This window comes from Pollicipes pollicipes, unplaced genomic scaffold (assembly GCF_011947565.3).
Source record: "Pollicipes pollicipes isolate AB1234 unplaced genomic scaffold, Ppol_2.1 Scaffold_3447;HRSCAF=4054_pilon_pilon_pilon, whole genome shotgun sequence".
Classification (NCBI taxonomy): Eukaryota; Metazoa; Arthropoda; class Thecostraca; order Pollicipedomorpha; family Pollicipedidae; genus Pollicipes; species Pollicipes pollicipes.
This window is the reverse complement of record NW_023596297.1, coordinates 33,485,501-33,501,677: the sequence shown is the minus strand read 5'-3', so window position 1 is coordinate 33,501,677 and position 16,177 is coordinate 33,485,501. Positions and strand designations below refer to the sequence as shown.

General features: G+C 51.7%; 1 protein-coding gene across 1 annotated transcript in view; it reads right to left on the bottom strand.

Moving 5' to 3' along the window:
- Positions 1–16,177, bottom strand: part of LOC119091807 (allene oxide synthase-lipoxygenase protein) — a gene marked incomplete at its 5' end in the record, with an annotated part of 58,404 nt that overhangs the window by 7,527 nt on the left and 34,700 nt on the right. The window contains 2 exon segments of the mRNA XM_037214689.1: positions 13,450–13,605; positions 16,002–16,097. Of these exon segments, the coding sequence (XP_037070584.1) occupies positions 13,450–13,605; positions 16,002–16,097 (252 nt within the window).

The window sequence follows — 16,177 nt, the reverse complement described above, 5'->3', positions numbered from 1 at the left end:
CGGCACAAGCTGCCACAGGCCACAGTAACGGCACGTGTTAGACATCTTGTCGGAAGGCATGGGGGCCTCACGTGTGACACCTCCTGCTAGGGGCCACGGCACTATAAGATGTGACGCACCCTTCCGATGGCACGAAAACATCATGCGTAGCGTGTCCGCCTAGCTCGGCTGCGCGAACGTCCTAAGCAGCTCTGCCCGGGGGCGTGCGAGTCTTCCAACACGTCCAACATTCGACGCCCACAACTACTCAAACAGGAGGACGCATTCGGGTTACAATGTCCGACGTGCCCAGTCATGGAGGGCACAGGCTAGTCGTTAACACCGTAAATAGACAACAGCGCAAAGCAGGTAAGGTGTGAAGGAAATACAATATGTATTTCCAGCTTCGGCACATCACACGGAGGCAGGCAGCCCATTCGATGTTCCCACTGATCTCTAGATGAACTGGTACGCACTTTAGACAATTGTCCAGCCCAGCCTAGCCGCGTTTATATAGAAAGGCACCGGGCAGGTTTTCGCGACAGTTTGCCCCAAAACAAAACGTTGAATCCCCATGTCACAGTCGAGACGTTAAGAAAAAACAGGATACTTTTGGCCAAAGGCTGAAACAACTTGGTTGTGCTAATAAATCAACATACCTAATACATAAATATTTAGGATTGTGGAGGTAATTGGTTCGGAAAGTCACAACTTTGAAGCGAGTAGTACACGTTGGATAGCACCAACATCAAATCTCTGGTGAGTAAATGAACACACAAGGTTATTTTCACGACATTTGGAGAACCGCTGTCGGAATGGGTGTACTATGTAACGCTTCGGCAAAAAAAAAACGCAAACGAGTCAGCAAATTAGCAGGCACCGTACTGCATTTGAGCGGCGCATTGCAGTGCCTGTTCAGGACCGGTATGCACGCCAAGTGTCGTGAGGCGGTCGGTCTTAAGGCAATTTATCAGGGAATCTCACACATGGATTTTGCGGCGCAGCAGCCCGCAAATAAGATATGGATCACGCTACTTATCAGAACATCTACCGCTCTGTAGCTCACAGTGATAGAAAATGCGTTCCAAGCGAGGCCATCTACGGTCGGATACATTATGACCAGTTCCACGAATGCATATCTCCAGACGACGTGCCGAAAATGCCGAGCCTCCAGATAATCCTGACGTCCCCGTGCCACGAGCAGATTGGCGTGGATGGCCCGGTGCGGCAAATGAGTGAGTGGCCACAACACATGAGCATCGGCTAGAGCGTTTTGGCGTTCTTTACCGATCTGGCACATTTTTATCGGACTATTGTCAGCGGGTGTGTATATTAGATAACGTAGGTGGTCAATTTAGAGTCAGTCCGAGGAATTCAGAAACCAGATTGTTCTTTAGGCGTGTTTGATCGCAAACGACAGGAACTAAGCGCAGATAATTTGCTGATGTCAATGTTGATAACATTGCTATCAGTTGTGTAATTTTGTTAAAATGACAACAAACATTGTGTTTTCCTTGATCATCATGCCTGATTCAGCTCTTAACATATTATGTTCATATGCGCGCGTCGAGACCAGTCTCAAAAGTGACTACATGCAGTATGCTACAGTTTGGCACGCATACGCATTGAAACGTAGGGACCATTCTCAGACCTACGTCATCGCTGCAAAAGGCACCGCTCGCCCGCAGCCAGTGTAAGAGTGCACCCTCCCACCCCTCTGCGCTGCCAGTTCTTACCCCTGCCTTAAGGCCGGCGACAGATTGCAGCGAGTATTTTACTAGGGCGGCGCGTGCGGCTTGACGAGCCGTTCTTCACGCTGAATAGCTGAGATTTACCGCGGATCGATGCAGCATTAAACGAACTAGGTTTGCCGAAAAAATCAACCGCTGTTGCCATTCCAGACAACCTCAATCGCTCACAACACTAATGCGGCATCGGCAGTACAACCGACAAGATTTAGCTTACGATGGCTCCGGCAGCGGCTTTCAGTGAAATCAGCGAGGCCGTCAGCTCTCAGTACCGTTCGACATCGCGAATCTTGACAAGTTTACAGGACCCCAGGTTCAGTACGGTACTGCAGTACTGTGGTGCCAAAAGCTCTCAGCTCGGACGCAGGCGTCTCAATTGACCACGACGCCCGTCTGGCAGCGATCTGTTTGAAGTGAAAGATGCTGCGCATCAGGCAGGGGTAAGAGCCATTCTATGCGCCATTCTATGCGCGCCGGAGAAGCAGAACATCATCCGATCGCGCAGAGGCAGGAAGGGCACAGCATGAATAAGTGGCAGTAAGCGATCGGCGTATCAGAGGAGAGGAGAGAGAGGGACAGAGAGAGACGGAGACGAGGGTGAATAGTTGAAGAGGGAGGGACGAGAGAGGAGAGAGAGGGAGAGAGAGTCAAGAGAGAGAGAGAGAGATGAGAGAGAGAGAGAGAGCTGAAGAGAGGAGAGAGGATGAGCAGGACGAGGGAGAGAGAGAGAGAGAGAGAGAGAAGAGAGAGGAGGAGAGAGAGAGAGAGAGAGAGAGAGAGAGAGAGAGAGAGCAGACGAGAGAGTAGAGAGACAATAGGAGAGAGAGAGAGAGAGAGAGATAATATAATATATTATATATATATTCTCTCTCTCTCTATCTCTCTCTCTCTCTCTCTCTCTCTATCTCTCTTCTCTCTCTCTCTCTCCTCTCTTCTCTCTCTCTCTCTCTCTCTCTCTCTCTCTCGCTCTCTCTCTCTCTATCTCTCTCTCTCCTCTCTCTCTCTCTCCTCTCTCTCTTCTCTCCTTCTCTCTCCTCTCCCTCTCTATCTCTCTCTCTCTCTCTCTCTCTCTCTCTCTCTCTCTCTCTCTCTCTCTCTCCTCTCTCTTCTCTCTCTATCTCTCTCTCTCTCTCTCTCTCTCTCTCTCTCTCTCTCTCTCTCTTCTCTCTCTCTATCTCTCTCTCTCTCTCTCTCTCTCTCTCTCTCTCTCTCTCTCTCTCTATCTCTCTCTCTCTCTCTCTCTCTCTCTCTCTTCTATCTCTCTCTCTCTCTCTCTCTCTCTCTCTCTCCTCTCTCTCTCTCTCTCTCTCTCTCTCTCTCTCTCTCTCTCTCTCCTCTCTCTCTCTCTCTCTCTCTCTCTCTCTATTGCATGCATGCAAGTGGAAGTACAAGTGCAACTGCATGCATGCATGCTTGCATAAAGGCACACATTCGTGCGTACACTTCCTTAAAGGGAGTGTTCCACCTATGTACGTGGTTTTGAACTGAAATAGATGAAGGAATACTGAAGATCATTTGGCGTGGTTCACAGTCCTGCCCTTCTCGAGACTTAATACTTAGTTCTGAGTTACACGCCCGCAATAATATGCAGACTATTTTGAGCGGACTATTACAAGGTCATCCCGATATCCATGGCGCCATAATGACGTCATTCAAATCGCGTCATTTCGCCGGCCAGAAAGCGTTCAAGGTCAATAAAGATATAACTGGCGAGTCGTTAATGTCTGGCGTTTATGAGATTAAGCAGCCGTCAATTGGCTCTCATCAAATGTTGCGGAAGTTATGCAATTAGTACCGACCCGGGCCACCTCTAGGGAGATCGGAGAACTACAAATGAGTACTGTCATACAAACGTTCCATGACGCAATCAAACAATAGCGCAATGAGGAGCACATTTGCAAAATAAATAGATGTTGTTGTCAAGAGCAGTTTTTACACTAAAAGTATATGGCGCCGATAGAGAGGTGGTTAACGCCCTCGCGTTAACCACTGTGTCTGGGGAAACCAGAGGTACGGGGTTCGATTCCCTGCAGTGCCCGCCCTCCCTACCAGGGCGAGAGGCAGGCGACGCCATGTCGCCTCAGCAGCTGAGTGCGTTGTAAAGCCCGATGGCACACACTTAAAAACGTACGAAAAGTCATCAGTGAGCTTATTTTGTCATATTTGATGCTTGTTTGAATATCCTCAAATGTAGAACATTCCTTTGGATTGAAATGGATCGAAATCACATGCCGTGCGTGAACCACGCAGAAGCTGGTGGTTTGAGCGCCACCAGGCATTTAGCGCTGCATTTACCGACAGCAGGGTCCAGTCTGAACGTCGGGCAGGGAGCTGGCAACGACCGTGGTCAGTACCGAAAGCCTTGCATGCATACGGGTCAGAGAGCAGAGAAGGCATGCAAGCTTAGCCAGGCCATACAGGGTGGCCATCTTCCTTGTCAATTTGGTGAGCTACGCGAGCGCCGACGCGCGGTGAAGACCCTCTCAGCCAGCTCGCATCAGCACCAGCCCAATTTTCTGGCTGCGAAGTATGCCTCACCATTTTTCAAATCACGGTCGCGAGGAACATCTGTCAGCGCGGGTGAAGTATCGGGCTCGCCCCGGCCTACGCTCGGCACAGCTGCAGGCAGTGCGCACCGTATTCTGAACTCTGTGGGCACTCCCGCGGATCGGCGGGAGGTGCGGACCCTCCACCACACCGCCACTCCCGCCCCCAGACGGCGCCCGGCTCAGTGTCTTGACCAGCCGCGACTCACGTGATTAGCGAAGCGTTGGGTGGGCGGCGCCCACCAAATTCAGTCGTGGTCCAGCATTCAGCCAGGACGTCTCAGTGGACCCCATCCGCAAAGCCATCTCGTGGGCTAGTAGCCACCGCTCAGTCACGCGTCGGGTGCAGGAATATGAGACGGGACCGAATTGGTCTCTACTCGTCTGCAATATTGCTGAGAGGCTCGGCCTCAAATAGTAACTCAGCAGAGCGTATATCGCCAAATGCGCCGCATTTTTGAACTCATAGGACCCTAAAGTGTGTGGTGATGTGATAAATTACGAACGTAATGTAGGATAAACGAGTTATGTGCAATAATGTCATGTCATATCATGCGACAAGCGGTGCAGTCATCTGGGAACAGACCACAGGATATCCACGACCCGATTTCAAGCCACACCATTAGCGTGGATATTTAACTGATACCACCGCCACCGCTAGCGTGGCAGCTTGGTATGCCAGTGACCGTAGTGGTAAGTCAATAAATAATATGCATGCAACTGCCCCTGGCGCACGACGAACACGCTCCCTCGCTGACTAGGCACCGTGTCAGCGTCCAGGCGGGGCCCGAGATCATATGGCACGGCTCCTTACCCAGGTCATGCGAAATGCACTGTTACATTACCAGTGGATCTCTCAACGAGCGCTAAGAGATCTTATGTCACGAATGCCATACTGTTGCAAGCTATGCTCCAGTATTGCGGCTGCGACCACGAGAAGACCTCAGCACTGTATGCTTGGACCGCACTTTTCAAAACGCGGCCTGTGGCCTTTGCCGTGTTCTGGTCAAGATCCTTCCGTCCAGATAACAAAAAAGGCCTGCTCCGGAGAGATTTTGCCATTCAGTAAACCGTGAGTCCGGCAGCGCGCCAGCTGGAAACAAAATCAATGAATATTCGATGAAGGAACGAGCCACTCGTTTTGCACAAAAAGCGAAACAAATGCCTTGATGCAAGTCATACAGAATTAATTGTTCTGTGCTTCTGGACGTACATCGTGTTTTCCCTGAAATTGTATTTAAGAGAACTTGCGACGCTCTTGCCCTCAGGGATTTAAGAGAGCAAGCACGGAGAGTTGCACTGTGAATCCTGTCGATTGCTGCCATCGTCTTTGATCGTCCCACCGATTACCCAGCGGTGCTGAAGGTTTCAAAATAGAAGCCATCTGCCTTCGGAAGGACCAGCTTGGATGCCCCTGAGGCACGCTTCACGAGCCCTCCCAATATTTGCATCACCTCCATCGATAGCAGGGGGGAGCGTGCAGCGCTGCTCTCAAATATTTGCCTCATCTGCATGGAAAGCAATAGGAAGCCTGCAATACAATCAGGGTTTGGAAGGAGTCGCATACAGTATGGAAAACTAAAACTCCTGCTATGCTTAGCCAATTTTCGAATCAGTGGTGGTGCACGGTCTTAAAATAGGAATAAATAAAATGTTGTCTTTGACAAAGCGCATGCAAGCGGTGATGGCTATTGCAAGTAGTGTTGTCTGTACGTCTGCATCATATGTGATGCGCGCGTTTGCCTTTGACAGTACCCCATATCAGAGACAGAGGCACGAAAAACGAGATGAGAAGGAAAAACGCTTGCTTGGAACAGCACTGAGATTAGCACAGCTCATAAACTTGCCGTTCTTCCTCACTATTAACGTGCGTGTCTCCGCCCTATCACTTTCTACACTTCATTCGGTAGTGTTTTCAAACGCGATGTCAAACCCGCTTATTCGGAAAAGGCAGTCTTTTCAAAATTAAAACGATCAAAATTAGGGCCATTGGACATTCATGTTTGTATTTATCCCGAGAGCTGTCCCTGCATCTCTTTCATCCGTCTCAGCAATGTTTATGTATGAAGTATCGATGACATGGCCGGGAAAGGCGGCAGCATCACACGAGCAAGCAGCTGTCAGGGTGACAAATATTTCCTGACATAAGCGTCAAGATCAACGTCAATAACTCATCGCTGTACAGCCCTCCTATAATATCCCCGCATACGCCTTTAGCAATCTGGAGGCTGCAACAGGCATCGAAAATGGTTATTTGACACACCTCAAAAGCCAAAAACCAGTTGACCCAACCATCGCCTTTCAGCACTAAGAAGAAGTCAGCCAACGCGTGGCTCTGAACAGGCCGCCATTCGTCCCGACTCGTCTTCCATCAGTCAAGCCAGGGGCCGTTCCTGGACAGTGCAGGATTTCAAAACCAGGTGTAGTCTGATAGGAAAAGTCAGCTGATGTCATTGCTTTAGCTAGAACGGGCCTGCGATGAGAAAGAAAACCCACAGGAAGTCTTATCGGCCGCCACGTGATAACCGGGTTGAAAAACATCTGAAGGTACCAGACCTTAAGGGTTATGAATACGCTAAATGCGACGAACTAGCAGGGAGCCAGGCCCCTGCTCGCTGCAGTGACTGATAAGCCGTCCACTCATCGCACAGCGAAGGAGAAAATTTGCTCGGAGACCTTCCTCTCCGTTTAAAGGCTTAGCTAAGACCTTTGTCGGCCAGTGCGCCACTAGGAGCAGCTCAAGAGCAAGATGATATCGTTAACCACCAACTCAGCCCAGCACTGCTCAGCATACTGTCCTGTCGATAATACTGCTAAATCACGTTTGGTCCGTCCGGAAGACACGCTTGGACTAACCAACATACAGCGATAAATGCATAAACCGTGGCATGCTCTCATTCTAGTCCACGGGGGCGCTGCATCAACAGCGCAGCTGAGCCGGGGAGTGCCCGGCGCCGCAGCTAGCGCGGCTGACCCGGGGAGTGCTCGGCTCCCCAGCTAGCGCGACTGACCCGGGAGTGCTCGGCTCCCCAGCTAGCGCGGCTGACCCGGGGAGTGCTCGGCTCCCCAGCTAGCGAGGCTGACTCGGGGAGTGCCCGGCTCCCCAGTTAGCGAGGCTGACTCAGGGAGCGCTCGGTTCCCCAGCTAGCGCGGCTGACTCGGGGAGTGCCCGGCTCTCCAGCTAGCGAGGCTGACTCGGGGAGTGCCCGGCTCTCCAGCTAGCGAAGCTGACTCAGGGAGCGCTCGGCTCCCCAGCTAGCGCGGCTGATTCGGGGAGCGCTTGGCTCCCCAGCTAGCGCGGCTGACTCGGGGAGCGCTCGGCTCCCCAGCAAGCGCGGCTGACTCGGGGAGTGTCCGGCTCCCCAGCTAAGGTGCGATGAATGGCCGGTGAGCCCGCCCGCTGCCCTCACACAGTGCCGCAAGCCCGAGCCTATCGCCGACACGATCGTTGGCCGGGGTCTCCGATGCCACCAGTCATTGACCAGCCGCGAAGCACTCCGGCAAGGCTCCACGGGCACCATCTGCGCCTCGCGGCAGACGGTCCTGCCGGAGTGGTCGCCAACGGTTTGGACGGCGCTGACCTGCAGCAGTGGGCCGCGCCGCGGCGGCGAACGTCTAGACCGCGGGGCGACGCAGCGGAAGATGCCTTGAGCGACGGCCCAATTCGTGGATTTACTCTATCGGGCTTTGCCAACAGGAAACGGAGACCCACTGTGCAGCGCAAGGATTTCGCGGAACTTTGTATATTTACCAGGAGGGCAGAAAACTGAGCCGAAGGCATGCGAAAGGACGGCCGTGGCGTTCAGTAGCACACCTAGGCACATTGGCTTTGGGACCCTTTCAGGACACTTTTTTTAAATCATAGTTTAAAGAATAAGCTTTGTTTGTATACAAACTAGTCATCTCGTGGCTTAACAAGATATGGTTTGTGTGAGGGGGCGGAGATGAGCAAACCTTCGAAACAATGAAATCGTCCCTAGGCTCCTGCCATAGGGGCCATGACCCCTGGTCATGGGCGACTGCCCTTGTTGAGCAAAGCGCGCGGTAACGTACCGAACTGGCTCGTTAACTCCGCTGGGTCACGGGAAGAACAGCTGCTGTGCTTACGCCGTGCATTCAGAGAGCGGGCGCTACACAAATACGCGGTGGAGTACAGTCCCATGAACAAACGGCGGCCGCCGTCTAGCGTGGGAAGGGCGCGGCTGGTGTCCTGGGGGACCGCCACAGTGTAGGAAACTCTCAATCTGTTCCCTGAAGTGAGCGGTCAACAAGTGTCATGGGAGAATCTAGACTCCAGACGTTTAGACTCCAGACGTTTTCTAGATGTGTTTCTAGTTTTCTAGGAGTTTCCAGACGTCACGGCTGTCGGTCGATGGCATCACAGCTGTCGGCCGATGCCAACCGGGCTTCCGTCAACTGAGCCACTCCCAGCATCCCGTAAGGCACAGCGCTAAGTGACAACGGAAGAAAAAGCTCCCAGCGCGCCGGTACGCGGCGATTCATCAGCTGGTGCCCTCGGACGCCATTGGGGGTGGCGCTGGAGCTGTCTCGCGTGCGCGCTCTTTCGCAGCGCGCCGCTGCCAAATCCCGGGGGCAGCCGACCGCGGCCAGACGCCAACTTGGCCGCCGACACAAATGCGTCAGTGGCCCGGGCCTGCAGCGTTTAGCGGCCGCCGCTCGTCACGGCCGAGCTGGTGCCGTCACGGCGGTGGCAGCGCGGCTCAGTCGGTGACAGGTGCGGATGAAAGGCCGCTTAGCCGACGGCGGCCACGCGAAGTGGTCTCCTTATTACAGCTTGGAGTGGCCGGGAGCAGGCCGAGTCCAGTCCGTGACACGCACAGCTGGTCACGGACTGGATGTCAACCATGCTCATAAAACGATCGAGTTTGTGCAGTAGTGAGCAGGCTGCCTCGCCATGTTTCTTTGCAAGCCAATGCAATGTGACCGTATGTTTGTGTATGAATAGCCAGCACCGAGGTTCACTACCCAAACAGGCCGCTTAGCGCCACATCCAACGTCTTACCCTGGTGCCAGAGCGGCGAATTTTGCTCTAGCTAAGCATTAACGGCGTCGTTTGTGGCATGCCAATGGCCCTCGTCTTAATTGGCGGACAAATCAGATGTAACGGTAATCGTGATCGACGGGGCAACGGTTTTGTTGTCAAGCGCTCCTCTTGACAACGACGCAAGTGCTTCAAATGGGTATGTGATGGCATTACCATCGTCGCTAACGACCTTCAGTATGCCACGCGATGGCTTCGGTATAGTTTGGCACGCTGCCAGCTAGGACGCCTGAACATTGCTGAAACGCATAGGTGTATGCTAACGTGGAGGCGTAACTGTGAGTGTTGTCCAGAAATTGGTGGGACCGCAATGCATTTAGGATCAGTTTCATTTTACGCGATAAATATTCCTAAAACAAATATTCTCAAACTTTGGACCGAGTTTCTGCCACCAGGCAGGAACTCCTCCATCCCTCTCCCTTACGTCCATTATTGTGCAATCGACTAGCTGCCGTACAATCAACAGATTCGACAGCCCTGTTAGGCCGACCGAGCGAATATCGTGGTGGTGAAATGATCCTTCCCCAGTTCACGACTGGGTGAGAAAATATCCCAGTGGCTGGGACACCGGCCCGCAGGCTCGGCGCGTGCCCCGATTTAACGTGTGCGGAGGGTGAACTGCGGTAATGGGAGCGACGAGCGCTAAATCGCGTCTCCGATTAACGATCCATTTCAGTATCCGCAGCGGCAGTGAGCTGTGCCAATTCCATGTAGCAGAGAAGCGCCGAGCTGAAGCATCGCTCTAATCCTGCTCCAGGGCTGCCAAATTCCAAACGGCGCCTAGTTGCGCAGAAAATCGTTAGTTGTATCGCCAAAATGACCCCAAAGCCCAACTTACGGACCAACTTAAGCCCAATGTTGGCCAAGCAATCTGCTGCAGGCAAGCATACGCCGCAGATGTTGCGCCCTTCGCCCTTGCCCTAGGCCGGCATCTACCAAGAATGAACATTTGCAGCAGGAGCGTCCAGTAGCGGATTACCGACCACGCGGCGTGAGTATATGACAGAGAACTCGTGGTCCGTGAGACCGAGTTCGAGTCCCTGAGAAAGCGAAATGCTCTCCCGGCCATTATGTGGTGGTCAGCTGCCATCTGGCCAGAGAGGGTCATTCTGAGGGTCAGAGGGTCAGAGGGTCATTCTAAAATATGAATGCATCGATAATCTAACTGCAGTACAACTTCATATGTATTGCAGCTACCAGCTGATTTACCAGAGAGCTGGCAGTTGCTAAAAACAAGAATATGAGTGATGCGACGCAACAGCGCTTCTGGGTATTTGCATACTCGGGACTGATATTTACAGTGAATTGACCGTCATCAAACTCCTGCCCTACTGTGCTTTTGGGAAAAGTGATCCAATTGTTGCCATCCGATGGCTAGGTTCACATCCTGTCTTGCTTGCTGCATATTGGCATCTATTAGCGATTCATCAAACTCATTCAATTTAAAATACAGTTTTAACGGTTCCCACATCGTTTGCTTTTAAACATGGCTTATTTCTAGGCTCTCGCTCTGCTAAACACGCAATGTTTTCTCCTGTTAGCTTCATGTTTCACTTTTTAAAAGAATTGCTGTGCACGCGCGATGCACTTCACACGAAAATCGTGCAACGGTCTCGCAGTTTGATTTCATTTTCTTTCTAGATTCGTCTCCATCTAGTCCAATGGCTTGAATGTTAAAAAATTTGCGACCATAAAGCCGTATCAGTGTACAGGTGAGCAGTCGGAATCTATAGCGTACGCCCTAACGTGATTGGCTCGTAGAGAAAACTATAAATGGACGATTTACTTCAGCACAGTGTGTCTGGAGTGTCCTACACTTTTCCTACTAAGAATAAACAAGGTTTATATAAAAATGGGTAGGCCATCATCTAATATCTAATTGCAACCAAAAGCTTTATCCGCAGCAAGTTAACTAGGCAAATAATGATTATGCCAACAACTGACGTTCATTTACACCCAAAAACCTAGCCTTTTTTTATTTTTTCAATTTATTCCGGATGGTTTGCATTGGTAATATCGGGTTCAGAGCACCCGCTAAGCAAAGCTTGTTGCGTGTACCCCGAACCCACCACCCAAGTCGTGCCGTCCAGTTCAGCGTATAATTTTGCCTCCGCCTTTTTGCCAGATAGGACTGCGGAGGTTTTTACGCGCTGCACAATGCTGCGGCACCGCCGCCCCAGGCCTGGGTTGACCCTCATTGGCTAGGTGCAAGCTACCCTTTGCATTTCAGCCGGGTCAAACAATGCGCTCACTCTGGGACTCGTATCCAGTGCCGCTAGATTACGAGCCCAGCATCTCTGCCCTACACCACGAAGGCGGCAAACTACCTAACCTGCCCAAATTATATATAAATTATATATTAATCACATATAAATTGTGTCATATGAATTATATCTAAATTATATTAACATACCTACCTAACCCAAATTATTTAGATTTAGAAGGATTAAGCCAGCATGTATTGTTTATTTGCAGCTAAAAGCAGCCGTGCCCCAAAAGGACATATTTCACTGCGGGCATCTGGTTACTACTCAAAATAGTAGCATGGACACTGAGAGCAAATGCAGCTACGTATTCATGCAGCTACGTTTTGCTTAGCATTTGAAATTGATATTCACAGCGAGCTGACAGTTTTTTAAGCCATGCCCTACAAAAGCTTTTTCAATGCTTCGAGGGATTTCCTTGCCTCAAGATGCCTCCTTGCTTTCCGCATATTGCATCACTTTGTAAATCACTCATCCAATTATGAATACATCTCCGGCTGCTCCCACATTGTTTGCTTCCAGTCATTGCTCATTTACAAGATATTGTCCGCATGCTAAACGCAACTATTTTGACCACGTTATCTCTTACATTCCAGTTTTTGAAAGCATCACTGTATTTACCCGCTTCACTCGCACACTTAGCTATGTTATGGTCTCGCACTTAATTTCTCCTCAGCTTGGATTCTACCTAGTCAAGTAACCCGAAGAATCACACGTCCTGGACGTTAAGACTTTAATGAAAGCCACGATACCACAATCTACATCCTTCAAACTGAATAAAGTAAATATTTACTTGATTTCTTAATTTCGAGGAAAGTTGATTGATTTTCCGAACATTTTTAGAACTCGTCAGTCTTGTGTTAAGTTATTGTCAATCACTACAGGGATATTCCATTACCAAGTGTCGTAAGAAAACCCCAGTTTGGCGATTTGTCGCCAATGCTAGCAGCCCTGCCCTGAACCCACACCCATATCTTAAATCAGAGCTTCGGCCAAAGCCATTCGTATTTGCTGGGCGTCCATATATAGACCATGAATGATGCTTAGCTTCACACACCTGCGCGTTTCTCGATAACGTGAGAGCGAAATGCTTAACACTCATAATTGAGATTGTCCTATGCTTTAGTCCGAATCTGAACCTTTGTTTAGTCCAGGCAGGTCGTTCTTTGCCTTTTGCACGACTGGACAGGGAACGAGTACTTTGCGATGGCGTGGTAAGTGTCAATAATGGAAGTCATGACGTGGTAAGTGCAAATCATGCATGTCATGGCATAGTAAGTACCAGTCATGGATGTCATGGTGTGGTACGTGTCAATCATGGATGTCATGGTGTGATAAGTGCCAATCATGGATGTCATAGCTTGGTAAGTGCCAATCATGGATGTCACGGCGTGTTAAGTGCCCGATCATAGATGTCATGGCATGGCAAGTGCTAATCATAGACAGGCCCAGAGAAGAAATAGGTGGAGCAATTTATAGCACAAAAAATGTCATGCCCTTCATTCATAAAGAAAAATGGCATTGTGTCTGAGGTTGTGGGATATATGTGAGATAGGTTCACTAGGGTACATTAAGTCAATAGGAGTGCTCGTCGCATTCACAATTCAGATAATTAATCAAACAAATAAATCAAACCTGAAAGGTAGCAGCACAGTGAACGATCACCTTACATCGGGATTCAGCTCACCTTTTCCTCACATCCGTCGCGAACAGGTAGGGTGAAAGTTCATGCACGCTTGGAGGATACTGAATAGTTTCGACGGAAACGCCGGATGAAGTGCGTAACCGCTGGCTTGCATGTTCGAGATCATTATTAGTCACGCGACTACCGGGGAATCTGCCTCGCTTACCTTGGTGGTTGGTGGCGGTCGAGTCAGCTTCAGCGGGTAGTTGAGGATGACGCCCATCTGGTCGTAGGCGGTGTTGGCGAGGGCGCTGTGCTCGATGGTGCAGATGGATAGCAGAGAGGTCACCATGTCGGATATCTCCTCCTACCGACCTGAAGCCTGCAGCCGTCACCAACACCACGTCAATAGGCTGAATGTGTGAGTAAACCGTCCATCCGACACACGCATCACAGTGTCAGCCAGCCATCGCTTCTATATCTTGTTTGCCTGCTTCATGTGAAGTATTTAGGCGTGTGCCAAGCGAATCACATAGGTTATCTAAGTCGTGTCCGGCTGAAGAATCAAGCATACAATGTAACTTAAGTCAGCTCCCAATACGGGCCCAGTCACACTTGAACCGGTAAGATCTGCGTGAATATGGTGAATGCGATCTCGCCACTCGCTTACTCCAAACAGTCGAATCTCCTAACCATCACGAAAGGCTACGGCGATGACCAAAGGCGAACAGCGATCGTGTTCCGTCCTCCATTGCCGACACGCCGGCCAGCACCGCAGCCGCCAGCACAACCCGTCTCCAGCCCCCAAACGAGGACCCAACCATGAAAAGGCCCAGTCTGTTGCCTGATGATGATGATGCGCCCGCTCCAGATCCCATTAATCGCGCGCGGTCGGTTGGACGACGCGGCTAAAGGCGCCGCGTTTTTCTCTTTTGGCTTTGCTTGATCGTAATGCGGGGACCGGGTGCCTGAGTGATCTGTCACCACCCCGGGGCCCCTGCCCCGCGAGCGGGACATCCAGATGAGGCAGCGCCGTCCAACCAATAGTGGGGAAGGTGGGCAAGTACGGAAAGGAAATCTGTGCTCGATTTCCCTTGTCGTGCGCCGAATGTGTTCCCACTCGTAGCTAACTTGGATTGAAATCCCACCCCAAATCACCTACCGTTCAAAAAATGACTTAAAGGAAGCGTCACTTTGCTTAACTTGATTTCACTGGCACTGTCTGACTTTCAATCAAAGTGACGACATTCCACTCTGAGGCGGAATCGGCGTGATTCCGGAGCACAATCAATGTCACCAATAAAAATGTGACAACATATAACGCACTGATGTCAGACATATCAAACCGTTTTTTGTAATGCTCCGGATGCCATAAGCAGCCTGCTGGAACAGCTGGAAACGAAATGTCTCAAGATGGCATAATTAAGGACGGGATCAGTCCCCCTTTTGCAACTTCACGGCGCGCGCAAATCCCGAAATCTGTTCAGAGCACTCATCTGATGCATTGTGAGTTAGGCAGTGAACACGTGGCATCTACAAACTGCAGTGGTATGTTTCTCGAACATGCATGAGGCAGATGAAGATAAGGTTAACTGTAGATAACCAAGGATCAAAACTGGCGCAGCCCCGGTGAGCCTGCGTCTGGACCCCGATGCATGGCGGTTCTTTATACATTTCATTGGTTGAGCAGTGAGAAATCCGATCGGTTCTGATTCTGCGTTACCTAGAAACTGCATTAATTGAACCAAGCTTGCATTATTTAAATTTTGCGAGGATTCTGATCAGCCGCGGCGTTGGGCTCCAATCAAGCGGAAATGTGACTGGAGCAGCCACGGACGCGTTTGTGCGCATCCCGCAGCATCATTCTCGGCTTATGTTCAGCGCAGAGCACGCCCGCAACCACATCAACATTTACGGTATTAACGCGTCATTTGCACATTCACGCGTTCGCGGTGTCACGCCGCGTTCCCCAGCATCCCCGGGAGGCGGGGCTCATTTCGTCCGCACCGCGGCGGTAATCACCTCGACCGGCGCTCGGCGGCCACCCCGCAGACAGCCGGCGTCGGCGGCGACGCGCGTCGTTTGCGACAGATCGCGGTCACGTACCGCGCCCGTAACCGACACGGCGGTCGATACAGCGACTCCGGACAGATGAGTGAATCACCGGCGCGTCCCAGACGTGATGAAATGACGCGCCGCGCGCGCTGGCCGCTCGCCAGCAAAGAAAGCCCGGCGGTCGGCGCGGTGGCGGCGCCAGCGATGCTCAGGCCTCTGCAGAGCCGCGTGCCGGCTGGCTGTCGCCGGGGCCGGCTTCTCACCGGCTCGCTTTGTTGCGCATTTGTGATGGTCCACGTTCGTCGGCGCCCATTTAAAGGCAGTGTATTCCACTGACCGCTAATGGTAGGGATATCATTAGTTATTGGCAATGCTCGAACATCGTAGTTCACTTAGCATCACAAATGAGTGCGAGCGCACATGCTGCCGGAGTACCGACGCGCCTAGATCTGCGCCACGGTGTTGTGTATTCCACATCAGCGGCAATAAAAGAGCCAAGTCGGCGCCGTGCTGCGTGCGCTGGTGGGTTTAGCTGGTGTCGTCGTGAAGTGTTGTAACCCAACAGAGTCCCAGCGCGACGACAGTGCCGACGGCGTAAGCATCCTTCTCCGCGCCACCTCCGTCCCCAGGGGGCGACTGCGGCGACGCCATGGACCATCCGCCGGCGACAGGCGCATCATCACGACCGGCTGGCCCCCGAGGTGACCTTGACTCTAGGCTCACCTAGACTCTGGTGACCTGGCACGCCGCCAACCTGCCGCGCCACGTCCGCTCGCCACGACTGCATCTCGTGGTCCTGCCGGATCTTCTCGGCCGACGCTGTGGGCCGGAGAAACGTCAGCGGCGCGCTCGGCCATGCCGCCACGCTGCCGAGGCGTACGTCGCCTCTCGGGGCCCAT